Source organism: Trematomus bernacchii, unplaced genomic scaffold (genome assembly GCF_902827165.1).
Source record: "Trematomus bernacchii unplaced genomic scaffold, fTreBer1.1, whole genome shotgun sequence".
Taxonomy (NCBI): Eukaryota; Metazoa; Chordata; class Actinopteri; order Perciformes; family Nototheniidae; genus Trematomus; species Trematomus bernacchii.
The window spans coordinates 4,747,938-4,775,640 of NW_022987840.1; the positions used below are offsets into that span (position 1 = coordinate 4,747,938).

The 27,703-nt window shown below is 40.8% G+C and overlaps 1 protein-coding gene across 1 annotated transcript; it reads left to right on the plus strand.

The window, feature by feature from the left end:
- The first annotated feature begins 3,190 nt into the window (after nucleotides 1-3,190).
- Nucleotides 3,191-26,008, plus strand: LOC117468493 (ubiquitin-conjugating enzyme E2 E2). Its single transcript, XM_034112644.1, has 6 exons — nucleotides 3,191-3,373; nucleotides 4,780-4,963; nucleotides 5,988-6,038; nucleotides 20,251-20,383; nucleotides 24,133-24,280; nucleotides 25,567-26,008. Exons 2-6 carry the CDS (start codon nucleotides 4,788-4,790, stop codon nucleotides 25,662-25,664), a joined length of 606 nt encoding a protein of 201 aa, XP_033968535.1. The 5' UTR covers nucleotides 3,191-3,373; nucleotides 4,780-4,787; the 3' UTR covers nucleotides 25,665-26,008.
- The last annotated feature ends 1,695 nt before the right edge of the window (nucleotides 26,009-27,703 follow it).

Sequence of the window (27,703 nt, forward strand, 5' to 3'; positions counted from 1 at the left end):
AGCTCTCAGCAATCCATGTTTTACATTTACAGTGTGGGCTTTTAGAGAGAGTTACAACTATAGAGCAGGAAAATGCTTTGTAGTGGGACAATTTGAGTCGGGTAACTTTATATCTTGGTAATGGCGGAAGTATTCTGAATCCTTATTTAGGTAACAAGAACAAGATAAGAATAAACAAATACACTGAATGAAAGTATTATTTACTTAACGTACTGAAGGTAGTCCTTATTTAGAAATAATGTCTCCATTTATAGTGTTATACTATCGTATGATATTAGTTTAATCATTGTATATATTGAATTACTATTATTGACAAAATATAATATACATTTTCTTCTTCTTCTCTGTGTCAGCACAGATCAGGCCCTTATAAGGAAGATGTAATCAGAGGAGGAAGTCATATGGTTGCACTTATCTTGTTTTAGCTGTTTTGTATTAAATCTCTGAGGGGCAGTAAAAGGCCCTCCACTGAGGACTTCTCACATGTGAAACAATAACAGTTATATGTAAATCAGGCCAGCAGGAATTTAAAAGTTGAAACAAATGTGTTGTATGAGATCAAATGAAACAAGAACGATTCCCTGGTCATTTCAAGAGCTAGCATCAAAGATGAATACAACACAACAAGTAAACACCATAAGAGTTCAAGCTCAGGGTACTATATTAGATAAATAGATGGTAGATGTGCATAACATGAAACTAACTAATATTACTTATTGCAACCATTTTACACTTGTACGCTACGCTGTGTTTCTAAACATCTCTGCTGTTGAAAATCGCTATACATTTTCAGGAGACAAGTTTAGATTTTTCATTTTATTTGTGAGTGTGCTTAAATCTGCATTGTAACCCGTTCACAGAGTCAGATAAGATCCTCATGGTGTCCTGAATATTCAGGGTCATATGCCTGAACTTATGTTATGATGGAACAAGTGTTTTAGTGCTTTGTGGGTGCTTAGAGTTTGCACAGTTTTAAAGCGAGTGAAAATAAATTAAATAATCCATGAAAGTGCTGCGCCAGCTCTGTGCTGTTTGAACTAAGAGAATTGTTGAACAGTTGTTGGAAGTACTTAATTCATGCATTGACTTTTCCAATAAAGTAAAATAACTATTTTTAGGTGTGTGCACGTTAATCTTACTAGCTTCTAGAAAAATATTTAATTTGAGTGCTGCAGGCATTTTGGGATAGCGTGGATTAGTGGAGTGCAGTAAAAATATCACAAAACTCTGTAAATGTCAGCCAATACTGATTTTCCAACTATATAATTAAAATGTGTACAGAATGTTTAATTGAAGACTTTCAGTTCCTCTTTTTAAGGAAATACACTCTCCTTTGCAAGTTGAGGGAGGTTTGAAAATACAAAGATCTCAACCATTCTGTGTTGTGCCAGCCTAGCTAAAACTATTTTCAAAAGAGTTGTTACAAAAAAGTCTCAACTTAAAGCTGACTAACACCTTTGTTTTTTTAGAGCCTACATTACCTGCCGCCAACAGCATATGTCTCTCTTCAAAACCTAAACTGAACGTTGCTGAATTATTCCATTGAATAAGTGGACTGTGGACTTTGGATCATATTGTCAGACTTAAACGACAGCTGTGAAGCCTTACTGCTCAGACATTGTCTACTCCAACTGACACGTCTTCACCTAAATTGGCACTTTGAATGGCACAATGTTTTTGTTTGTTTGCATGCATCCTCAAAGCTTATAATTTGCACCTCATGTACAGCCTGAAAGCACATTAAGGGCTCTGTGTAGAAATTGCGGCCTACTTCCAAAACCCTACAGACTTCATTTATTTCACCTGTGTAATTGTCAATGCACAGTTAGCCTTGTGCACTCCTAACTCTGAAATGTTATAACAATGTTGAGTCATCCAATGAACATCCACAATTCATCTTTCCCATCTCCATCCATCCGATTTGAAGTGAATGCAGCAGTGTGAGGCAGATGTCCTGTACTCTAAGCTGGAGTATTTAATTGCTTGCTCCCTGTTTATAAGCTAAATAGACAGTTTTAAGTGACCCTCAAACTATCATTAGGTTAGGAATGTGTGGTTATATGAATCAGAATTTATTTTTGCCAATTCCGGTTTATAAATTGGAACTCTTACACTGATCATGGTTCTTATGACACAACACTCTGCTTTGTGGGTAATTCCCTTAAGACTAAATGGAAAGTGTGCACTAGAAGCTCAAAAAGTTAAGCAGAGCACTATGTGCCCCATTCACAGTGCAGTAGCCCTGGGCAATCGTAGTCTGTGAGTGTTTAACAGCGGTAATTGGAAGTTGGCCCAAGGCTGCAGATTTCACCCAAGCTGTCAATACCTCATTGGGATTGGCTATCTCACATTTCAAGAATTAGACTCTGGGTTTGCATATTGGAGGCCATTGGATGTATGTTGTGTGCTTTGTAAGCGTGTCCATGATGAAGGAAATTCAAGGCGGCAACATTTCCGGCACAAGCGGGGCATAAAGTAGATCTACTCAAGTACTGTACTTTATTTTGAGGGACTTGTACTTTTCTTGAATGTTTACATTTTTTGCTACTTTGTACTTCTACTTTACTAAAATTTAGAGGTAAATCGTGTACTTTTACTCCACTAAACTTTGCCGATTTGTATTAATGATGTGAAATATAATCAAAACTGAAATAAGACTTCAGTTACACACGGAGTAAAAATCACAAACTACCCTGCTGTATACAAAGTAATTCAAACTAGCTGCACCTATAGGCCTACCAGCTTTGATTACACTAAATGCATCTATGACTATAATCAAAACATATGATATTATTCTGAAATAGGCCCTATCTGCACAATGAGTGATTCTACTTTTGGTACTTTAAGTATATTGTGATGCCAATACTTTTTTTACTTTTACTTCAGTCACATTTTGATTGCAGGACTTTCGCTTGCAAGAGAGTATTCATACACTCTGTTACTTCTTTTACGTAAGTACAAGATTTGAGTACTTTTCCCACCTCTGCACGTGGGTCCCATAATTTCTGTCTACAACCGTGAACAGAGGAGAAGTAAAGAAATCTTAAATAACAAACTCAATGTCAGTTTACGTGACAGTACTTACCAACATCTTTGTCTGTATTTGTAAGTAATGAATCAGTCTTAACACCATGGTGTCGCGAGGGCTACTTCTCTCAATGCAGTGCACGTGCACGAGCAATGCGCGCAAGCCGGGAGCGCGCATGGAGGCGGTCCGGGGCTGCCTCAGTTTTTCTGTAATCGCTTTTCTGCTGCTGCTACCTCCAGTTAAATAGCTAGGACACGGGAGCGAGCAGACGGCCGTGTGAGGATATACTTTTTCGGTACCTTGGGATTACCACGCGGAATTGCAGCATCGACGGCCAGCCGCCAGGTAATATCGACACACACATTAAGCCGCCTCTCGTAACGTTAGATACGCTAAAAGTAAGTAAATGTCCCGTGAAAAGTGTCGTTTTTTCAGTGAAGAAGAAGGAGGAGGTGGTGGTGGAAAAGAGGGGGGGAGGTGGTGGATGTGTGGGACGAGCCTCCCTTTGTGCCGAGGCAGGGTCACTGCTCTCCAACGCACAATGTGGACACTCCAGAAACGGCGAGGATCCGCACATTTGGCCCTCCCGCGGACCGTCCTCCATCAGCCCCGCCGTCGGCTGTTTCGGACGAGTCTGGCAGAAACGCCTTCTTTTATGCGTCTTTTCATTGACTTTAAAACACCGAGGCCTGTTAAGCTGTTTTAAAGAAAAATACCCCCTCAGAGCTAATGTAACGCACCCTACTTTCCGCCTCCTCCCCCCGGCCTTGTAATGTCAGCCAGCTCCCAATAATGTTTATGATCGCTTTGTAGGACGGCTCGGTTTCACACCCCCGGTCGACCCCTATTGTGTTTTTCCACCCCAGAAATGTTGACTTACCCGGTTTGACCGAACTATTTAAGTGTCTGGCGATAACACACACACATTTTAACTTGTATATTTGTGTGGAGTATCATGTCTCTGCATCGACCCCGGCTATTGAACCGGGGACATGTTAGCGTTGATGTCCCTATCATTACCGTAAACGCCCCCCGGGGAAGGCGAGCTGTCCTCTACTTCATTACCTCGTTTTGATTCACTTAATATCACATAGCTTATATCTGTCTGTTGTTATATTACATTTCGACTATCGATACGTATCTATTTTAGCCGCTTCTTTGTCGCCTGTAAAGGAGTGATGAAGTAATCCGGGCAATTTTCCTCTTCACGGATGGTCTCTTCATTTTTGTCTTCTGATCTGTCAGCGATGAGATGTGGTGACTTAATCATATAAAGAGCCATTTTATCCATCCATTTGGCCATATAACTGACCCAAAACCACAACAATTTCCACTATTTGTTTAAAGGGAAATGGGGGAATCATGACACAAAGGTTTGTTTTATAAATGGAGACCAGACCACTCACATAAAGGCTTCCAAACAATTAGCCTGTAATATATATAATCCCCAATAGATCATTAGGTGAAAGGCTTATTATATTCTTTTTTACAAGGGATCCATACAGCTGTAATTCACCGCCCTGTAAGCCTTGACAAATGTCTTTTCATAAGCTCACACTTAGCTCACACTATCCCTGCTTGGCTCATCCAGCTGTACATTGATTAAATTAAACCCATCCTACTATAGCTTCCCCTCAAATATGCACAGTTTGCTGAGAAACTGACAAACAATTTGCCTGTACAGTATCTCCTTTTATAGTGGAAATTTGCTCTGCCATTCTCACAGGTTGTGGTTTGACATTACTTTCCAGGGCCCACGATGTCCAGCGAAGTACAGAGACCGGACGACAGCCCCAGCACCAGCGGGGGAAGCTCAGATATTGAACAAAGGGAATCGGTACCACCTGAACAGGAGCGACAGCAAGAACAGCCCAAAAAGAAGGAGACCAAGATCTCAAGCAAAACCGCTGCTAAACTTTCAACTAGTGCCAAGCGGTAAGAAAAAAACTGGCTCTGGAGAGCAGCATTTACACAGGGGTTGTTTGTTAAACTAAAGGCCTCTCCCCCTTGTACCCTGAGGGTGTGAAGTTATATAAAAAGACTATAGTCCCACAGGCATTGTCATTTCAAACATCCATGCTATTCAGTGTGACACTAAACCCACAGAAAGGAAGTAACTCACACAGCTCGGCACTGGAGTGTCATTGCTGTCATTCGAAAGAGATATTCCCATTCCAGCCTGTGTGTTTGAATAGGTTTTGCTTCATGCTCTGCAGCACTCTGCTCTTTCCTACACTGCCAACACCACCACCAACACTTTCCTTCAGCAGTCTTAGCACTAATGCCCAAAAAAAACCCAGGCAAATGATTATGTAACCAGTTGAGCAAAGGGTTGGCTGAGGCCACTAAGTCTTTTTATAACAGCGACCGATGTTGAGAACATCTCCCTTTTGTAAATCTATGCTTCACTTAAAAGTATATTCTGTGAGGGCCTTCAGCCCGACAAGGGGCTTCATGATAGAGAGGCTTCTCTGTTGTTTGAAGTACCGTGTTTATATTAATGTGAGCTTAGCAGCGTTTGCACTGGGCTGCTCTTCACAGTCTGAATAATAATTTTGCACGGTTATCTGAAATTTCAAAGCAGTCGTGTTCATCCCCATGTTTGATGTGTCTTTTCATTTTGTGTATGCACCACATACTTATGACTTCAATGAGACGGACAACAAAAAGTAAAAACTCAATATAGTTTTGATCTTATTTATGCTAGAATGATTGCTTTTCCTAATTGATGCTCTTCATATGGACAGCCTATTTAGTAGTTTACAACCAGCATTAATGATGTGCTCTGTATAGCATATTTGAGTGAAAAGTGAGATTATAAATGTGACATTTACCTCTTCAGAAGCTTGAAGCACTGACTCCATGCTCTATACAGAATTGTCCATTCCTTCAGCTTATATTCTCCTCTGGAAATTTGCCCTCCAAATATAGATTTTAACAATAACATTTTCTCTTCCAGGATTCAGAAAGAGCTTGCAGAAATAACACTAGACCCACCTCCAAACTGCAGGTAAGAAGATGTTATCTTTTCAAAGATTTCCTCTAATGACTCATAAGCCTGTTCATACAAATGTTCAAGCTGTAATGGATGTCGACGGCAGAAATGTGCTTCTCTCAAGGCTTCCTGTCTCTTGAAAAAGAAAGGCCACGCTGCAATGCACTCGCTTTTGTCTCCATTCCCATAATGCTGTTGTTTGTGTTTTGTTTGAGATGGTAATCTCAGGTGAATTGGAGAGACTGTAGCCTATTCTGGCTTTGTTGTTGCTGCATAATGCACGCTGCAACCTCTGATGAAAGCGCATCCTTTTTAGATCGCAGTATTATGGTTGCAAATGAAATGTTTGAAAATGAGCATCAGTGTTACTTTAAAAGCTGTTTCGATTCTTGTGTGGTTCCCCCCCTCGCTCTGCTGGGGATTTACCGCAGACAATGGTTATTGTGTGCCTCTGCCGCTGCTCTCAGCCCTTTGAGGAAGAGATATGGTTGTGAGCGAGTGGCACACCACATGTGCATCAGTCTCTCCTGACTTGACAAAGGGCATGCCTCTGGGATGTAGTGCTCAATCCTTTTTTTTTATTAACTTAAAGAAGTGACACATTTATTGATTGTGATGCTGTTTATAACGGCACAGTAATTACTCGACACCACACTGCAAATTAAGAAAGAAAATGGAGGCCGGTCAGTGTAAGACTGAGGGACACTTGTGGGAGAAGCGGATGTTTTCCGGTGGATTGGCTGCATTCGTTCATAGGCACCTACTTAAAATGATTAAGGAAAATAGATTCGTATGACTCATCTGGCGATTTGGAATTACTTCACCCCAGACGGCCTTGTTTATTGCATGAATTAATCGCCCCTGCTGGGTCTCATCAGAGCCCCACCATCATTAACGATAAACATTGAGCTAACCTTTTCATTCTCGCTCACAGCCCAGTTTTGTTATTGTACTAGAGGCTAAAAGAGATGTTGTTTTCCTCGAGGACTCTAATCTATTTCAACCCCCCACCCATCCACCTCCCCCCCAAAAAAAACTAGGTTGGCTCACATGGAGGATTTAGCTGGAGGACACGAGTAAGTCATTTGAAAGTAAAATAATCACTAGCGGAAATTTCACAGCCATCGTCTTAGTGGGGTACTAGTTGCCTGGGAAACAATTAAGCTTCTTCAAGATAATCCTTTTCTGAGTGTGTGTGTGTGTGGGTGTGTGTTCCCTTTCTGTACACTCCAAAATGATACTGAAATCTAATAATGTGTTTTCTCTGATGCAACCAAATAGATTATCCCTCTGTTAACAATGACAGGCAGAAGGGAGGTGGGGGGGGGGTCAGCTGCCTCCAACATATGATTTCTCATGCAGACGATCACAGCACCATTTACATTCTCGCATGAATGAGTGCGCGCGGTGGAGCCAGTGTCGTCATTTGTATGCCACACGCTTCCCGCTCCCGGCCAGGTTAGCCTGAAAGGTTCTTCATTTCTCTCCCTGCGACAAAATGAAGTCACAGACTGTTGGTCCCCTTCAGGAGGCAGACGGAGAGTTGTGTTAAAGAGATTCACTTTGGCACATTCAACAAACGCTGCGCTGGGGGCCCAGGCGATGTATGTCCTCTCATCTGTTTCTCGGCTGAGGAGCCCCTCTCGCTCCCTCGCCACTTTGTCTCGGTCAGAGAGAATATGCCGTCCTCATCGCGTTAGTTAAAATCTCCTTCGTATCATGTACAATCTCTTCAGTATCGCCTTCAGGGCCGTGTGTGCGCATTTCTCTCAGCAAAATGGAGAGCCCTGCTTCATGCCTTTTCAGTGTGCTGAGAGCCAGAATGTAACGCCTTGGAAGTGTTGAGGATCTAATTTAAGGAAACATCTGTGGCAGGAGGTGCCTGTTTGATAAGTCTAATAAAACGCCCACGTCTTTTCTTCTGGCATCTATCTAAGGTTACTGTGTTAACCCTCAGCTGTGTTTTAATATCACCAACTGTTGTTACAATAACCTGTCTGTGTTGATAAACCACACACTAGCTGATGTTTCCCGTCTTTCTGTGGCCAGCTAATATTAATGATGTTTAAGAAATCCCTTTCCATACAGTGTGACTGAAAACTGTCATACGTTTAATGCTTTGTCACTTCTTGGGAATCACAAGCAAGTATTTACATTTGTCTCCAAGCTTTATCTCACTCAAAGCATTGTGATAGCTCGCTCGTCACCTTGGCAGTCATGCATCAAACGAACAGGAACGCGTTGAAGCCCAAGAGGATTTGACATGGCAATTATTCTTACTGTCAAACACTTCAAGTATATTGTACAGGCAGCTTGTGCCTTCACATATATTGATATAAATTAAGCAGGATCTGAATTAACTGTGTTTTCCTGCCCTGCTGCTTGCACTAATATTGTAATAATCTTACTTGGAATAAAAAGTGGATCAGACATGCTAAAAGCGGAAAATGACATGCTCATGATTTCCACTGTAATCATAATTTGTTTTCATGCTGTCGTATAAAGACACACAATCGTCTTTTTACTTGACCGGTGTAAACCAAAACTGTTAATACCTGAAAAATGAACCAAATGGCTTCTTGCATTTTGTTTTTCATCCTAAATAGATTTTTTTGAAGTTGACTGCCAGACATTAGGGCCGTAGCTAACATACATTTTTTAAGTGACGTCCCAAAATTGCTTGTTTTGTCAAACTGCCAAAAACCCAAAGCTGTTTACTATGATCCCATAAATCTCAGAAAATCTGAGAAACCTCACAATTTGAGAAGCTGGAACCAATGACTGTTGAGAATGGATTAAATGACGTAGAACAATTTATGAAAATAGTGGAGTTTGAGCTTAAGATGTACTGGTTACAATATTATGTCTGTCAAAGACCACAGGAACAATGGAAGTGATTCTTGAACTAAAAGAAACATTGCTTCATTTCACATTCCCGCCTGATCACATTGCATCTCCAATGTCCGATATGCTCCTGTCATAAAAATACTAATTTCTTCTTCTCAGTTCATATTTCCACATTTGTCCTGCATTTGCATTGCCATGCTGTGACACAATAATTGTTATACCTTCCTTTGTGAGTGCGGTGCTGCGACTGTTGTGACTTGTAACTATTCCTTCCTTGTAATGTTGACCCACAGATGCCAACATTTCAAGCTGAAATCCAAACAAAGACATTTTGACGTTGTTCAATTATCAGTCAGTGGTGTTGTACCTTACAGCTCTGGACCACTTTGCTGTTTGATGTGTTTATCTCCTCCTCTCAGATGGCCAAACAGATACTTTCATTACATAACAATGGAGTGATGGCAGAACAATATTCAGCTGCCTAAAACATAATGGTACATGTCAGGTTTTGGTGTCAAGCCATCAGGATTCAAAGCTGCTATTGTTCAGTGACGTTCAGCATTCACAGCCGAATAATCCATTGCAGAAGTGGCAGGGATACCAATTTCTCATCTGAGGCAGGCAGCTCAAATACATTAAATGCAACGCAGCCACAACCCATGGTGCGCTTTGAGTAACAAGTTCACCCCCCTCCTCTGTCAAGTTGTCATAAATCATTCTGGGAAATATAAGGAATGAAAGTTGATAAGGTTGAAAGAGAGTAGACACAGCGTGGAAGTCATTTACAAAACCTAATCGCGGCAAAACTCCTGTAGCGCTTTGGACTTAACACACAGAGAATGGTTTAACAGTTCAGGCCTATACCGTAAATTAAAGATCCCCAAATAGATGCCGAGTCCTTTTTACTCGGCAGGTTTGGTTACACATACATTTTGACTAATAAACACACCTTTCTCTGTTTAGTTTTCACCCCTTATCCCTTTCATCACACCAAAGTGTTGTCCCAGACAGGCACGTGTGTTTATAAGAGGCTAAAGAGAGGTGTGTGTGTGTGTGTGTGTGTATGCCGAGTGCCATAAAGCAAGTGTTCTTAACCGTCTCGACAGCGAAAGATGCTCATGTTCAAGATACATTCAGGGGCATCGTTGTTTTTGCAATGTTGACATACTTAGCCCTCATATTTTGGTTTTGGCCCACTTTAAACATAGACACCACCTTCCAGACTCTTTACATTTGGAGCATTGTTTCAGTACGTGGCGAAATCTTAAGCGTGACAGGCCTATTTATTTAAGCTATAATTGGACCATCACTAGTTAAGGGAGGGGTTAAGCAAACTGTCAATTTTGTTGTATTGTTTGTCTCTTGCATCAGCTAACCTCAAATGCCATTCCTTCTTTAGTGCAGCTGTCATTTAAGGCTCGCCTTTGGAACAAAAAGCCTTGAAAGTCCCTACATTTCCCTTGCGTGATGTAAGGCTCCCATGACGCCCAAAACAGAGCTGTCACTCCCTGATGACATCATGCATACTGCAGGGAACAGCCTTTTTTTTTTTAACGAAGCGCACACACACAGCTGGTCACTGCGTCCTACGTTTGCTGGCTTAAAGCCTTGACATGATGCATCTCCATCATCAGCAAGTCTCACCAAGAAATGAGGCGCTCTTCATCGCAGGTTCTGACCTCTAATTCTCTCCTCGCTGATGGGATCATCTTCATGTCTGTGATGGCTGCATATTAGTTTGTGCCATGGCCCTGGGGGATTATGTGCCAGTGACACACCCAGCATCATTTTTCACAGCGTTACCATTAAGCACAGCAGGGAAGGTTATCAATATTCATGAGGGGGCGGAGGCATGAAGACCAGAGGCAAAGGGGGGGGGGTGTGGGGATTCTGCGATGAGCTGCAGGAAACCTCCTGGGTGTTCAAGCCGATCACCGTCTTCTGCATGAATTACTTTGGGAAAGATCTTTTAAAATGTGATTTCAATTTGAAGCGACGATAAACAAGCCATTGCTTAAGATGAGACACAATTCTCATTGGATAAATCAGCCCTAATCTATGTCTTGTTCCATAATCACAGCTTTATAAATATTGATGACTTATAGGCACCCATCTGTGTCTGAAGCTGGCATGTTCCTGACCTTTCTGTGAAGTTCTTGTCCACTGACTGCAAAAGCTAAAAACCTTCATGAAGGCATCGCGTCAGAATCAGAATCGCTTTGTTCACAAGCAGAATAAATTAAAAGGGGGGCTTCTTTGAGGCGTTTGTGTTGGAGCATATCAAACGGCAACAGGAAGGTTCAGAGAGTAATCGGGTCATTTGAAAAATACATATAGGATAGGATATATACGGCCACAAATAAGGTCCAAGAGGGTTTTCAAAGCAAGTAATTAAAAAACGTAATACTTGAAATGTATAGTCAATATGATCTAGAGCATTACAATATATCACCTTTAAACAGGGCTGCAGCTAAATCTCCATTATGGTTTTATCAAATAGTTGCTTAGTTGACGAAATGTCAAAATAGGGTCACATTTCTATTCAGAATTCTGAGTGACGTTTTCAAAAGTTTTGTTTGTCTGACCAGCAATCCAAACCCAGAAATATTTAGAAAAGATCTTATGAATATTCTTTCTTTGCTTAGATGAAACGAGGAGTAAAAGATGGGTTGGTTAAAGAGAAAAAGGGACCCTCTTTTGCGATGTAAAAGGCAGCAGTACACCGCTTGAAGTACTACGATTTTATGTAGTAATTCACTGTAAATGTATGATCTCTTAAATATAAGTGCCCTCAAAAGGACAGTAAGACTGGATTCTTTTTGATTTGTTACGGCCCCCATTCCCCCTTGTGCACCTTGACACATCTGCTGAAAATAATTTCCTACCTGAGCAAACCTGCCCTCATCGTTTTTCTCCTCACACAAAGTTTGTAGAGTGTAGAAGAAATAAATGTGCTCCTATGGAACGACGGTAACATACGCTCTCCCTCTGACACCAGAGTTTAATATATCCTTAATGTTTTCCACTGCGGCAGTTGTTTGACAGCAAACACGGCCTGCCTTGATTCATGTCTGTCATTGAATTCTCAATGTCCTCATTTGTGAGGTAGTTTTCTGGCAAACATTTTTCCACAATGTTATTAATGGGTTGGCAAGGAAGCCGAGCATGAAGCAAGTGGACATTTTGCGGCGTAGTGTTGCTATTACACTGCCAGTTTCAGAGAAGCAGTTAAAGTTCTTCAGAAAGACTAAATGGTAATCTGACACGAAAGCAAACAGAAGACTCTTTTGGCAACGGAGGAAATACAGTAACTCGCAAGTAAACAGTTTGGATGAGATCATATCAATCCTCCTGAGAGATCTCCAAACCTGATAGATTTCCCCCTGAAGTCACAAATCATAGCTCCTGCCAGGACGCTTTAAAGTGTCTTGATGACATGTATGCAGTCTCGAGGATGAAATGTTAACACTCTTGTTGTAAATGATGAAATGAATATAAAGCGATGAATTACATCCTATGGAAATGCCCTTTTCCCTGTGCTGATTTGTTTAACCTGCAGCTAAAAAGTCTTGTTACATTCGTCTACCTGCAGACCTGAGGGCTAATATGGTGTCAGGGGAAAAGACCAGCGTAGGATCGGCTGCACAGCAGATCTGGCAGCTCCTTCTGATCACTGACCTTTTGGTAATAAGTCCATTCCCTCGGCCGAGAGCCAAATGTCTGCCCAGAGGACTTTTGTGGAAGCAGGCTGAATAGAGTCTCTAATTATGGCTGAATAGACTTTGGTGCAGGACTGTACAATTAAACATATTAACATCATACTCTGGACTCATTTAGTTTATCAAATCAAATCAAGTTTTATTTATAAAGCACATTTAAAAGCGATTTTTGGTCGAGCCAAAGTGCTGTACATGTAATAAATGTTAGTTTAGTTTATGATATGCAACAGGCTGCAGTTTAGTCTTGAAGGCAAAACAGTCTTTTAGGCAGTTTCCTTTCCTGAAGCCGTGTTCCTGTGAATCCCTGGACTGCGCACCAATTTGCATGTCAGCACAAAATCTAGCCTGTTTTATTCAAGCGAGCAAATGTTTATAATTACCCTTCAACAAGACACGCATGCCCACTTTTATTCTTTTAATTTCTTGCTGAAAGGATTTTGAAAATGCTGTTCTCCACTTCAACTGTGATAGATATCTCGGACAATGTGCTATTTAAATGTCTTTATTTCCTGCCCAATTGTCCATCTTTGGTTTAAGGGTCATGAGTTTCTCATTATACCCAGCTTTTTGAGCCTCTTTTAGTTGTGTATTTTGGCCTCGCCTGCAATGCTTTGTTGGCTAAGTGATATTTTTATGACTCATGATGTTGTGCTGTTTTTTTTTTTTATTTATGCAAAGCCTGTGTGTTGTGGAAATGCTATATGCTCTGCATTATTCATCTTCAGCCACAGGCAAACATTTGCACATCATCAGACGCTGGCTGCCTGTAACAGCTCAGATGTGGAGAAGAAAATGCTTACCGCACCAAAAACTGTGTTGTTCCTCAAGCATCTTGCTGAATTATAAAAGGAAGGCAAAGAAAAATAAACCAATCCCCATCTTTTATTTAGGGTTTGTTTGTGTGACATTAAACCTCAATGAGGACAAACTTCCTGAGTGAAAGGCCATACTTCCTTAATTCAATACTGACTGCTGTTTAGATTGATTCAGCCCAGCATGCGAGGTTGCCCTCCTGTGAGAATAAAATGGTGCTATTCCCTTCAAATCTAAAAAAACATGCAACCACCTACTCAACCATTTCCCCAATTGCTGGATAAACCATCCGGTCAGTAATTGCAGTACTCATTGTACACATGAACAATAAAAGGCTTGATTAAAAAACAAACCATGTCATTTGAGACAATAAAGAGAACAGAACAGAGGAAGGAGGTGTCACCTCGGCCGTTGAGCTGCACAGTAATTGGTCTTGGGGCTCTTTCACGGTCGGAGGGAAAGAAGATTGCTTCATTAAAGTTCCTCTTCTGATAACCACCGCAGCAGCCCCACTGACCGAAAAGAAGATCTTAACTGAATGACGGTGCCATTAGGATAAAAAGGGCCCGTGGGGAACCAACTGGAATGGCGAATAATGCAGATAATGGCTTTATTTGTGCATGATGGTATTCACAAGCTCCCAAACATACTGATTCACATTCAATTACTGGTTTACTCTCCTCTTTTATTTATCAGCCCCATGGTGCACTTCTTGGCTCAGGCAGCTATTTGCCTGCTCCCGTAAACAGCTCGCTGTGTGACAGGCTGCTTTGGGAACACACTGGAAGGTTTCTCTCACCTTTTGATTTTGTTATGTTAAAGTGATATTTTATCTATTTGATTTATTTATTCAGTGTAACCTTGTCTTATAGTATCTCACTCTTTGGACTTGAAAGCTTGCTGCAATATGTTTGCAGTTTCTTGGATTCATGAGGGTTACATTGGATTCCAACAGGGACCAGTTGTTGTTCTTTTCATACCACTCTTGCCGCATTTGTCCATCTATATGCTCGGTATGTTCCAACCACTCATATTTTAACAACATTATTACTAAGCATTTGCATTTGCATTGCTTTGTCATTTGTATTCTTCTTTTATCTTGCTGACAAAGTGCTTAACAATTTGTATTTTACAAAGCACGATGACAATAAAGATTAGACCTGTGCATCTGTCAGAGCAGCCTTTGGAGATTATTGTCATAGAAAATGCATTCTCCTTTTCTCCTGTTAATAAATCAATACCAGCATCAGCTGCAAAAGGTGGCATTCAAATGTATTTGACCGGGTGTGAATGTTTCTTTAGATAAAAGGTTTTACTTGTTGGTTTTTTTGAGGAAATACATTTCACAAATGGCCCAACATCAGATCTTTTCATAAGCCTGTGAGTGACAGAGCTAGTTTATTATAACTGGACAATAAGAAAAAGAAAAAACCCTCCTCTGCATTTTCTTGCGTTCTTCAGCCTACTGTGACTGCTGCCTCTGCGTTCAGTCTGGCTCTAACAAGACTCTTCTTTGAAGTCTTTCCAGTGAGCTCTACGGAGCGGTTTCTTTGACAGCGGACAGGCCACTGTAAATTGTTTGTCTCAATGAAGGTTTCCCTGAGACTCTTATTACTACCACATACACTCATTTTAGGTAAACAAGAGAGTTTGTTCATGCTGTTTACCTACAACTGGGCTTTTGGCTCCCGCCTGTTTTTATAGTGGTTGCTCTCAGTGTTGTCTTTGATGTAGGAACTTGAGTTCATTCTGCTTTGTCATTGTAATCTGCTTATCATTGAGTGGATGCTAAATTCTCCAATTGAAATGAGAAATCCATGTTTGCCTATTTATGAATCCCTGTAAATATGCTCAGAGTAGACCAATTTATCTTATTAATGTAATGATGAGGGTCACAGACCTGCCCCATGAGTACATGGCTTTTATCAACTTAACCCCAGTCCCGATGCCTTCGGAAATTGGCTCTAGGTGACGAGATAGGTTAGAGATTTTGCGAAGATTAGTGCAGCTCTCATGCCGCTAGATAAAGGTTATATTTTGTATTGGCACCAATCTGCAGATTACCCTGCCTATGAAATAAAGCAATGTGGATGATTAAATGGGCACCCCGGTCCCAAACACTGCACAGTATCATGGGGAGGAAAGGTCATTCAATATATATGGAAATGATTACTGATGTCTGTGAATATGGCTACAGCTTGGATAGGTTTCAGGAATTGAGAACGAAAGGTAACAATTACAAAGTAGGTCTGTGGTACAGTGTTCCTTTTTATATTTAAAAAAAGGTTTCCTTAGTGCACCTCTTCTGCAAACTGTCTCAATGCAGTCTCGGGTTTCAAGGTGTTCAATCTTACTCAGCCTTGTGTGCGATGATGAGTCTTTGTTGAGGTGAAGCACTGAGCAAGGTCAGTATGGGATGCAATTACTCGCTTCCTCACAGTCTCTACAAACACAAGTCTATGACTGAATCATGGTGATACTACTTGCTGGGGTTGACTACGTTTAGTGAAGGACCTGCACTGTTGTTTCTATTTAAAGGTCCCCTATTATACTGTTTTTCATCAATATATTATAGGTCTCAGATATATACAAAACATGTCTCTGAAGTGTTCGGCTCCAAATACCAAACAGATCATTGCAGCATCCCATAATCCCCTCTGTTTCAGGCCTGTTTCAAAAGTGCTGATTCTCTGTCTGTTACTTTAGATAAAAAAAATAAGGAGCCCCTCCCCACGCCCCTCTGAGAGATATTTGGTTAAAAAGAACAAAATGTGCTCTAGGAGGAGATTCAGGTGATAAGGGGGGGGGGGGGGTTACCTTGGTTGGTGATTGGCTAATGGTTACACAAGCCAAAAAATCGTTATTTTGGCCAAAATCTGATCAGCTCAAATTCAGACAGTTTTTTATATAAATGGATCAGGACAAAAAGAGAGTGAATCTTTTTTCCTGAAACTTTCAGAATCTCTTTACACAGAGGGGACACATGTTTATGTATAAAAGACATGAAAAAGAGGATTTTGCATAATAGGTGACCTTTTAAAATAGGAATAAGAGGAACTGTAAGGAAAAAAACCTCACAGAAAGAGAGCGGTGTGAATCTGTGGTTGGACTCTATTTTGGTGCCCCGTTGAAAAGGAAGCAGCCCAGCTGTCAGAGTGGATTCCTACATGAGTGTAATCTCTGAGGACAGGGCAGTGGCAAGACTCTCACGGACACCCGCACACTAATGTATCCCAGACTCTTGAAACAAATGACCTAAATACTCACTGAATCAAGGCATTTGGCTGACAGAGCACTGCAGATGTAGTGTTACTTACACAGAGGTTAGTATTATTACAGCCTCCAACAAAGCCCATAAGCAGCACTGTTGCACCAGTTAACGTCATGTATTTGTGCTGAGCACATCTGTCTGCTCGAAGAGAAGATTGTTTTTCCGTAGAGAGAGGGGGGAAAAAAAGACAGGAGTGACACAGAATATTTATCTGACTCGCTCTCAATTTCAGGGCTTTGTGTTGGATTGTTTTTCTTAACGACTTCCCATTGATTCAATGCTCCGATATTTCAAAGCCAAATGAGGTCTTTGCAGCAGTGCGGGACAAGACAGACGGTTGCTCTTGTGGAATTAAAATTCATATAATGCCTTTAATTAACCAATGATTACTGTGAATTGAATTTGTCAGTTGTAGTGCGTAATATTCTGCATAGCTATTAACCAGGGTCAAGGGATCATCAGCTATTTAGCTCCTGTCGTTAAGCATGCATTAATTAAAGACTGGCAAACGCTTCCCATGCAAACACTCACTGATGCTGCAACGCTGCGTTTCGACTCGACTCGAGCTTCTCTCACACCACTCACCTCTGCTAAAACTAATGGCCAAGCAAGAGACTGTCAGATCCTGAATGAGCTGGCCCTCAACCAGATGCAACAAAGCACCACAGGAACGCCCAAGCCCGCGGGGGGGGAGGAGGTCTCCAAGCAACAGCCAGCGGTGGCATGCACATTCAGCTATTGACTTAGCCTTTATCCACAGCCCTTGTGTGGTTGTCAGATCCCCTACAGCAATCTCTCTGCTGAGCGAGGGCCTCTGCCATGCCCGCTCATCTCTATCCTTCCATCATGTCTAAGTTATTATCACGGCTACAAACTCATCAGCCTCACAAGGGAGCGAGCACCTGCTTCTGTGAGAGATGTATGGAAATGCAATAGCCAGCCGTCTCTTTGACCGTTGTGTCAGGGAAGCGTTGGAATAGTGTCGCGGTAATGGAAGTGTTACCTTGAGGTGTGTGTGTGTGGGTGTGTGTGGGTGTGTGTGGCACAGAAGTGTATACACACCTTGCTTCAGCGGGAAGAGAATAAGCTGTGTATGTGATTCTGTCAACACAGGAAATGTTGAAAGTAATGTGTTGAGGGTTGACGAGGGATCACAACAAGTTCAGCAGATATTTGTCAATTAGCCTAATTACAAGCCAAACAGGACTTGCTTGAAATGATTATGTTTGTACAATATGTCGTCCGACCACATCTGAAGTGTTTATAGCTGTTCTAAGCGGCCACAATCAAAGACCGGGTGAAAAGGCCGTAGTCAAAGACAGCAATGAGACGGGATACTCATTCAAATATAGGATTAAGGTGTGGACCTTAAGGCAATCTTTCCTTGAAGACATTCATACTCTCTTTATATATTCAACAACTGCCATAAGTGATTTTGTGAAGAATTAAAATATGGACCATGGGAGAGAAGTTTAATCTTTGCTTCCACACATCACATCTGCACGCCTGGCTGTTTGTAAAATTGAATTATAGCTTTAAGGCTGCCTGTTCTCAGCGGGCATTCAGAGAGTAAATGCTAGGTGGTGTTTCAGATGCATTGCAAACCCAGAGACTGTGTTTCACAATTGTTGTAAAGGGTAATCTCTTGTATCTTCCGTCAAGGCAATCACAAACGTATTTGTCTTTCAGATTTGGGTAATGGTAATTATATTAAAAGTAATCTCAATTGCTCCTTGGCTCTAAGTAAAATATTCATTAATCTGAAAAGGGCTTATAAATATTAATAATAACAATAATAATGCAGTTGGACGATTTCATTAGTTTGTCAGGGAACTCCTCTGACTATTTGAACTAACATTTCCTCAGTCAACAACAGCCTTTCAAGTAGGTCATTTATTGAACACAAATGTATTTTGGCAACCTGACATCTTCTGTCAAATCTCCAATCCCAGCAAAGGCATGATGGAAATATGTAATCCCTCTGCTTTAATTTAACTTCTATTAAATAACACAACAGAGGAATGTAGGAACAGCTGAATATGACCACCAGTTGTACTGCGGTTCACCCTCACTTTATATTGTTATGGCAGGCTTTCCAAGTACAAGTAACTGCTGGCTATCACATGTCCACATCTGTCTCTGTGTGCCTATAAATCCTTGTATTTTGAGGTCATTTCCTATAGATGGTTCAGATCTTTTTTTGCTCTCTCCGACCAAAATGCAACACAGTTTGTTTGGAAGAGAAACAAAACCAGGTCATGTAAGAGTAGCGTTGTTTGTTCCTGCCTAACGAATATTGTTATAATGTTTAATGCACACATATTCTTTTACACTCCATTTGGCAGCTAATACAGCAAACACCCTCCATGCGTTTGGTGGAAGTGATCAATTACTGCAGTACCAGTTTAAATATTAGGTGTACAAAGTACTCCATATGCACAAACAATACCCTGTGTGGTCCCTTTTACATTCTTTGCTTTTGTTATTCTATTTTACTCTTACAAAAAAATATTCTCTTTGTGCCTGGTACAACAAGTCTAGATTGGCGACGTCCTTATCGCCAGTGTATTTTGAAGTAATTCCCCAGAGAAGAAGTAATCATAATTGGCTAATTAAAGAAGGCTTAAGAGAGGGGCAGTGTGGAAGAGTGGCAAAGTAGATTAGTGGAAATGTGCATGTGCTGATACTGAAGGAGGAAGGAAATGTCTAATGTCTTACTTCTATTTATGGAGGATGATCTGTATTTTCGAGGGTATGCTTGGAGCCAGATGCTGCTTTTAACAGTTTGCTGTTTTGAGGTTATTTCACAGGAAATCTCCGTCTGAGATTATTGGTCTGAATAAAATAAATACAACCGCCTTTAGTGAAAGCAAACCCTGTGTGTGGGGAAGTTAGCTTACACACATTTGTAAGCACATCTGCCAGTAAGCTAAAGGTTGGCGATAAACACCATCCCTGGTAATTACATGAAATCATAGCAATTGTTCATTGTCCCGGGCTTTGTGATCTGGACATTGTCCCGGTCTCTTCATGGCTCTGTGCCAGCTCAGGGTCTTACCACAAACAACAATGGGGGAGGGAGCCCTTAATATGGAAATGGCATTAATTACTGGGCCTATACAACAGATGTGACCTTCAGCATAAATACTCATCTCATTATTAGAAAAACTCTCTTGAATATCAAATCACGTTTGCTCTTGTTGGCCTGTAAATATATGATTTTGTTCAAGACTTTCTTTCGATCCTTATTGAATTCCCAGTTATACTTTTTTTAACTGGTTCACCGGTGTGCTTCAGTCACTCCAAACAGCAAGTAATGTATTCTCCTAATCAACATTTTTTTAAAGATAATCTTAATCCTACTAAAATAGCCTTGAACTGAAAACCCTCAAACCTCCACGGCTTTAACATTCCCTAAATCTCCATCATTAACTTGTCAGAAGCCGGCATTTACCCGCCTGAGCTGCTCTTTCCCCCAAATCTCTGTCAGCCCTCTGGCAGTTAGAACACCAGGCTGTGGAGTCCAATGCTCTGTGCTGATTAACATATTAACGCAGCTTTTGTTTCAATTTTCTAGCGCTGGCCCCAAAGGAGACAACATCTATGAGTGGAGGTCGACCATCCTGGGACCGCCGGGCTCCGTGTACGAGGGAGGCGTCTTCTTCCTGGACATCGCCTTCACACCTGACTACCCCTTCAAACCCCCCAAGGTCAGCAGCAGCCAGTAGACATAACTGTGAAGATGTTTGGATGTTTGAGTAGCTGACCAAGTATCAACATCCTACACAGGGCCGAGAAACGCAATTTAATGATCTGAAAAATCTATGAAATGAAATTGTATTTACATTGCCCATTATCACAAATTACACATTTGTTTCAGGGGGCTTTCCAGTGTTTACAGCATAAGACACCATCTGTCTTTCCCAGCAGACAAAACAACTCTCACAAAAAGAGAACCCACAATTCATTGGGAAAAAATGGAAGAATCCTCAATGAGAGCAACAGAGCAGGGATCCCTATTCCAGGACGAACAGATGTACAATAGATGTTGGATTAAAAAAGATACAACATAGAAAACCCAAATAATAATGGAAAAGTATCAATGTAGATGTCATAAAAACGTAAAAGTGCCTACACATATACAACACATTTTCTTTCATCACAGATCACTTTATATCTGATGTTTCTTGTGCAGCTCCATATGATCATGTGGATTGTTATTACCAGCAGATACCGAGCAACATTAGCATTCATCTGGAGTCACGTCCTTGGCCACCTGATTGAATGTTTCCAATATTCACCATGCTTTCATCTCCTGAGAAAAAAGGTTTAGCTTTTTAGTTTCAAAATGTGACACTATGTTTACCACCACCTTTGTGTGTCTGCCGTGTGATGCTGGGCAGGTAGCGAACAGTGAATTTATCCGAGTGTTCTCGCTGTGACGGCTGCCGGCTGGGGATGAAAACAGAACTGATGAGAACAGTGAGAGCGAGCCGGCACACTGAGCTAGAAAATGCTGAAATACTGTCTGTTGGTTCAGGAGTGATCTCTAAGTCACAGTAGTCATGTGATCCATTTATGATTAAAAAAATATATATATATTGAGGGTTTTAGCTTAGAATTTAGTAAAGAATTGTAATGAGGAAGGGTTACTGAAACCACAAAACATCACACATTCTTCTGATGTGCAGTCTGTCTCCTTTCCCATGAATTTTAGGCTTATCAGAACAGACTCATTATCTTTCATTATATAGGTCATATTTTTCTTCAAGTAGCCCTGTGACAGACTGGAAACCTGTCCAGCGTCTACCCTTCGTCATGCCCTGTGTTTAATGGATTAGGCTACAGCACAGACTTTTTAGAATGTACAATATCAGGTAACAATTTGCAAATTTGAAGTTATAAGATAGGATCCTACTTTTTTTTTTACTGGTTTACATAATCATGTAGGTCCAGACATCTCTCTTCCCAACATTCAATATGAGTTAGAAAACAGCAGTGAGAGACAGACACCATTTTTTATTTATTTGTGTTTTCTAAATGAAAGATAGTGTCCTCGAAGAGATGATATGCACTGCTGAAACCCACAGGGTGGTGATGACTTGTTAGCTCACATACTGATAGCATACTTCAGTTTAAAATCAGTATTGTATGTTGGGGTTGTGACAGGGAGTGACGAGAATTACACAGCCCAGACAGATTGCGCCATGCTCAAGGTAATCCCAGCAAAAAAGCCTATAATAGCCTCTAAAGTTGTGTAATTATGAGTCAGCTTTTTTTTTTGCCAAATCATATAGTTTCATCAGAGCCTGAAAGCAAATATTTGATGGCCCAGGACAAGTCAACTCCAAGGCACATAAATGGGATCCTTGGCTTTACAGGATAAGCGGGTACAGGAGATGAATGAGTGGAAGGCCTGATGCAGGGTGACTTTTATGAGCGACAGCAGTATAAAGGTGAAAGTAAGTTAGGAGAACACATTAAATCTCACTGGTGAGGTGTTCAGGATCAGCACTGCAGCTTTTTGACACTCTACTGCTTAGTTTGCATTTTTTTTTACCCTTTCTTTAACTATTGTCCTGATTTGAGCTCAAATCCTGTTCAATGCTCGGCGTCTATTTGTTTTATGTGGTGAGAACTTAAGGGATGTCTCAACACAAGGCAGACTGTCCGCACCAATCTCCCTTTGGTTTGCGGTGCACTCTATTACCCTTTTACTTGGCCTTAATTTTCCCCTCTGTTACGGACACCCCTCCCCATGTTCCCTTGCCCTCCTCTCTGCCTCTCTCTCGCTCTTTGTGCTGTGTAACCACCAGCTCTGTGTTTGACAGCAGACTCAAACAAATCCACAGGCTCCGGACCAGCTTTTTTGTTGCCAGAGGGACTCGAGTGTTTCCGCCCCCTCCAATACCTCCTACCCCTCCGACACACTGTGATCTGCAGCCAAACCCCTCCACACACACACACACACACACACACACACACACACACACACACACACACACACACACACACACACACACACACACACACACACACTATCCCTTCGGCCAGTAGCTTCCATACACTCCCTCTGTATAGAAACGCTCCACTGAACCGCAGTTACTGAATGCAGTCAGACCTCAGGCTTTTGGATCCAGGATCCGACTTTGAATCTCAAGACTCTAAAAGACAAACAAAAGACGACAAGTTTGCCAGGTGGATGTGTTTCTGTTTCTGAACGCAGGCCAGGAGAGGAGCTCTGTGCTCTGTTAGGCGCTGGGGGTGGGGGTGCAGTGTTGGTTATTTATAACGTCCTGCCCCTGTGTGATTTTTGGGAATGCCAAAGCTCATTAGAGGTTTCCTCCGAAGGGTCAGGGTCAGCGGGGCCAGATGTTGGTGATTGGAGCAGCGGAGGCAGACAGTGGTGTCAAGTGTCAGAAACCAAACGGATGTCGAGCTCAAATCTGAGCCGAGACAGACGGCAGACACAGCAGTGGGCTGGTTTGTGAGGGTGTTTGAGGTGATCAAGGTTTCCAATAAATCACGGTAACATTAGTCTACTTGTTATGGGTCACTGTTTGAAACGGTGTGGTGTACTGTGACCAGTGAAGGGTTTAATTTACACTTGGGAGTAACAATGGGGTCCAGTTTTCACAGAGGCAACAAAACTGTTGTTGTGTTTTGATTTTACACCATGCTGCCCTCTGTTGGTCTGATTTATTCAAATATCCTGAGAATCAACGGTGTTACTTGATATGAAAGGCGTAAATGCCGTTTTCATACCCAGAAAAGGAAAATCCAAATAATACAGGTTTCACTTTATAGTCCTTTTATACATCATGTGTGGCTACATACACATCCAGACACATGAACTAATATTGTTAAATGGCCATCAGTGGAGCTATCAAGAAGGTAAATTACTCTGTTTGAATATAAGAGAAAAATAAGGTGATCATCCCCTATAGCTTATAATGTAGGTTGAATTAAAACAAAATATAGTAGTGTTTTTCACAACAAAATGTGAAAGACAATTGGTTGAATCCAAAGCTCTCCTGTTTCCTAAAAATCCACCTTTCTCTTAGTGACACTTAGTGAAACAATTAATGACTCAAATTAAATTAAACCACTTTGATTAGCAAACGTTTCAGCTTCTCAAATGTTCTTAGTTTTCTATAAATGAATGTGAATATGAATCTATTTTGGTTTTTGGACTGTTTGTTTGAAAAAACAAGCAATGAAAACGATTCACCATGAGCTCTGGGAAAGTGTGATATCTTTACTATTGTTATCATTGTTTATTCATAATTATTTTCTTCTTAGTTCCAGTAAAGAGTAAACCACTATAATTATAGATATACATCCTTTCATCTATGCACCACAAGTGCCACCGTTGTGGCTTTCCTATTTTCTTGTATTTGGCTAAATTGAGAACATTCTGTTTTTAAATCTCTAAACTGTAGCATGTTTGTTTTTGCAGGTAACTTTCCGTACGAGGATCTATCACTGCAACATCAACAGTCAGGGGGTGATCTGTCTGGACATCCTGAAGGACAACTGGAGCCCCGCCCTCACCATCTCCAAGGTGCTGCTGTCCATCTGCTCCCTGCTCACAGACTGTAACCCAGGTGAGATCTGCAGCTCTCTGCACGACCATTTGATGTTTATATTATGATCATTTAGTGATGTTATTTTGTCTCTTTATCCACCTCCTTTTAAAGTTGTTCTGTGTAATGTTTATTTTTGCTGAAGGCGTTGTTTAATGCAGTCAAGAATAATGTTTCCAGACTGTTAAAAGTGTAGTAAGTACCGTAAGCCATGACCAATTGAAACCCTCATGGTTTCTCAATGCCGTCTAACACTGACAGATCTTTGGCACAGTCTCTGGGCTGAAGCTGTAAATAATAAAACCACATTTTCATAGCCGAGGAAAAGCAAAGGAGCTGCTGACAGAGCAGCTACACAATGAAAAACTAATATCATCCTGTCATATACCCTAAATATAAGAAAACTGATGATCTGTTATTGGCTTTTTTTGGCTTAAGAACAAAATATTGTGCAGGCTGGAGAATGTGTGTGTGTGTGAAAGAAAGACAGCTCGGGACTTTGTGAAGGGATAATTGGGTCAGTGGTCCACCTTGTAAAGATGTAAGATGGCCATATATGTGAGCATAATGGGAGTACAGGGAATTAACTTGCAAGATGGTGGTTTTATTGTAATTTTACCGCCTTCCCTTCTCCCTAGAGTCTTTGCTGCTCCTGTAGGGGATTGTCTCAGCCTTTAATATGATTAACTGGCTATTGATACAGCTGAATGTGAGACAGTGTAATCAAGTCTACTTGAAGGTCGCCAGACCATAATAAAATGAACGCTGCATCTCTCCCCCAGGCAAAACTCTTTACAGTTTAGAAACTACATGAGTCTGCTATATGATCTTGAATGAAATCAAATGGCATTTATATCTATCATGGTTAACAATGAGGAGGAACTTAAGGGAATCCATTTTGACCATAGTTCTAATGCTCTTTATAAATAGTCAAATTTGCAAATTGTACAATTAAAGGAATCTCAAAAATGGTCCTTACATTTTCAAGGATGTAATATGCGCTACAATAGTTATAGCTTGTTGATGAACGTTTATCATCTACAAAATGTGTTGGCAGATTTATTATATTTGTGTATTTATAACCAAAACAGTCCTTGTTGGCAAGTTTCAAAAGAGCCAATCGAAAATGTTGTTTTATAACTCATTTTCTCCCTTGCACTAACGTTTACATAATCTGAGCCTGAGAGGATAAAAATGTTTGGAAAAGTTGTTTTTGTTAACAGTAGCTCCACTGTTTGTGACTCCTGCTTAGTGATTGATAATCCTTAATGATTTTAATAATTTCTCTCTGTTTATTTACCTTTCAGCTGACCCTCTGGTGGGGAGCATCGCCACACAGTACCTGACCAACAGAACAGAGCATGACAGAATAGCCAAACAATGGACGAAGAGATACGCCACATAGACTACCAACCACCCCCCCCTGTACCTCTCTCTACCTCTCTCTCTCACCCTTAGTCTGTCAAAGCACACTCACTAAGTGCAACGGTAAACCTGCCCTCCTTTCACCTGCCTCCTCTTCCTCCTCAACCCCAACATTTTATCTACCTTTTCTGTGTTAAAAAAAATAATCAAATAAGACAAAAAAATGTCCTTTGTTCCTTGTTGACTTGAAAGCTTCTTTTTTTATACAAAGAGTAGATTGGGATTTTTATTTTCCAATATCTGAATGTTGGAAGTATTGTATTGGAGAAAAAAAAAAAACACAGAATATTATAAATATCATACGCATTGTCCTTCAGCTATACAGTATGTATTCTCATTTTCTTAGTGGCACCTGGAACAAACATGCAGAATATATGCTTTTACTTTGTTTTCCTTGTTTTGTTTTGTATTTGTCATCAATATGTAATCTGCATGGAACAGGAAGGTTTAAGTCAATGGGTCCTTCCTCTGATTTTGTTTGTACTGTATGTATTTTTTCAAAGGCTTTTGAGGCAGACCACAAAAGTATAGGTCTGCCTGTGAAAGAGGCAGGACTTGTATATTTACTGGCTACCCGCCACCTCTGCAATTGCAGAGTGGTTTGTTGTGCACTTGTATTACTGAAGCACCCAATAAAACACACTGTGGTCGGCTTGTGAGAAAACGCTCGGCTCTGTCTGGGATTTGTGTTTGACTACAGCCTCAAATATTTACACCTCTTCACTGATCTTCTAACACAGCTCAGGACAGCTTAAAGTCTCACACGCCGGATTGTAAAACTTTACAATCTGAAACATCAGCTCAAATATAATAAAGTTCTTATCAGATGACTGCTTATGACTCCTGCCTTATATTGTAGCTTTTATTACATCAAGGAGGTGTGATGTTTTCATTTGTGAGTCTCCTGCCTGCAGCATACCTGAGAAACTCATGAATGGTTCTCCATGATAGTCTGTGATTTGTGTTTAAGCTATAATCCAGGTCTGCGATGTCTCTTGTTAGTTCCTGAATAATATATATTTCAAAGTAGTTTTTCAAATACAAGGCCTTTTGCGTTAAAAAAAAGCTGCACAACTAATGATATTCCCACCAGGCTTTGCTGTAATTTGTATTTAGTGTTTGTCACAGAATAGACTAAACTGGAGTTGTAAACCCTAAGCTTGCTTAACATCAGCATTTAAGCATTGTAATCGTGAGCATGTTTGCAGGTCGAGGATAGTATTTAACTCAAAAGCACAGCTGTGCCAAAATCGCTAAAAGTTGCTAGAATACCTGTTGACTTCAGAGTTGTGGTCCATCAAAATATCTACAAAACGGACAACTGATGCTTTATAAGGTAAGATTTCAAGAAGCATAACTTAACCCAACATTAAGAGGAATAGCCATTGGCAAATAATACAAAAATGTATAATGCAGTCACTCGCTGTTGCATGTTGATGCTCACCTGTTTCCTTTAAATAAAATGCAGCACTTACTTAAGCTTGTAGAATTAGAAACCAGGATATTTAGAATGAACATGTATTGTCATAAATCTGCTTAAAACGCCACCCCTTTTTATTGATGGGTCACTCCTTGTAAAAAGACAAATTCGATACACTCACCAAAACACTTCAGAAGACATTTAAATGAGACAGATAACGTTTTAACAGATCCAAGTCACTTGACCCGACCAGCATGAGCTCACCTTTTTCAAAAGGTTATAACCCCCACAACATGTCAAAGCACAGAACCCTAATAACACACAACAACCTTTTCAACAGAGATACAACTCTTGATGTCACCGCTCTTAAGATTTTAAAGGAGAGGTGTCATGGCCATTTCCACTGATCATAATTCCATTGTTGAGGTATACTAGAATAGATTTATATTGTGCATTTTTCCAAACTCACATTGGTTTCTCATACAGCATCTCTGTAAACTACTTGTATTCACTGAATTTCACTCTCTGCCTTTAACGGCTCGTTGTAGCTCCAAAAGCTCCAGCCCCCACCCTCCCTGTGAGCACAGTGTGCTCTGATT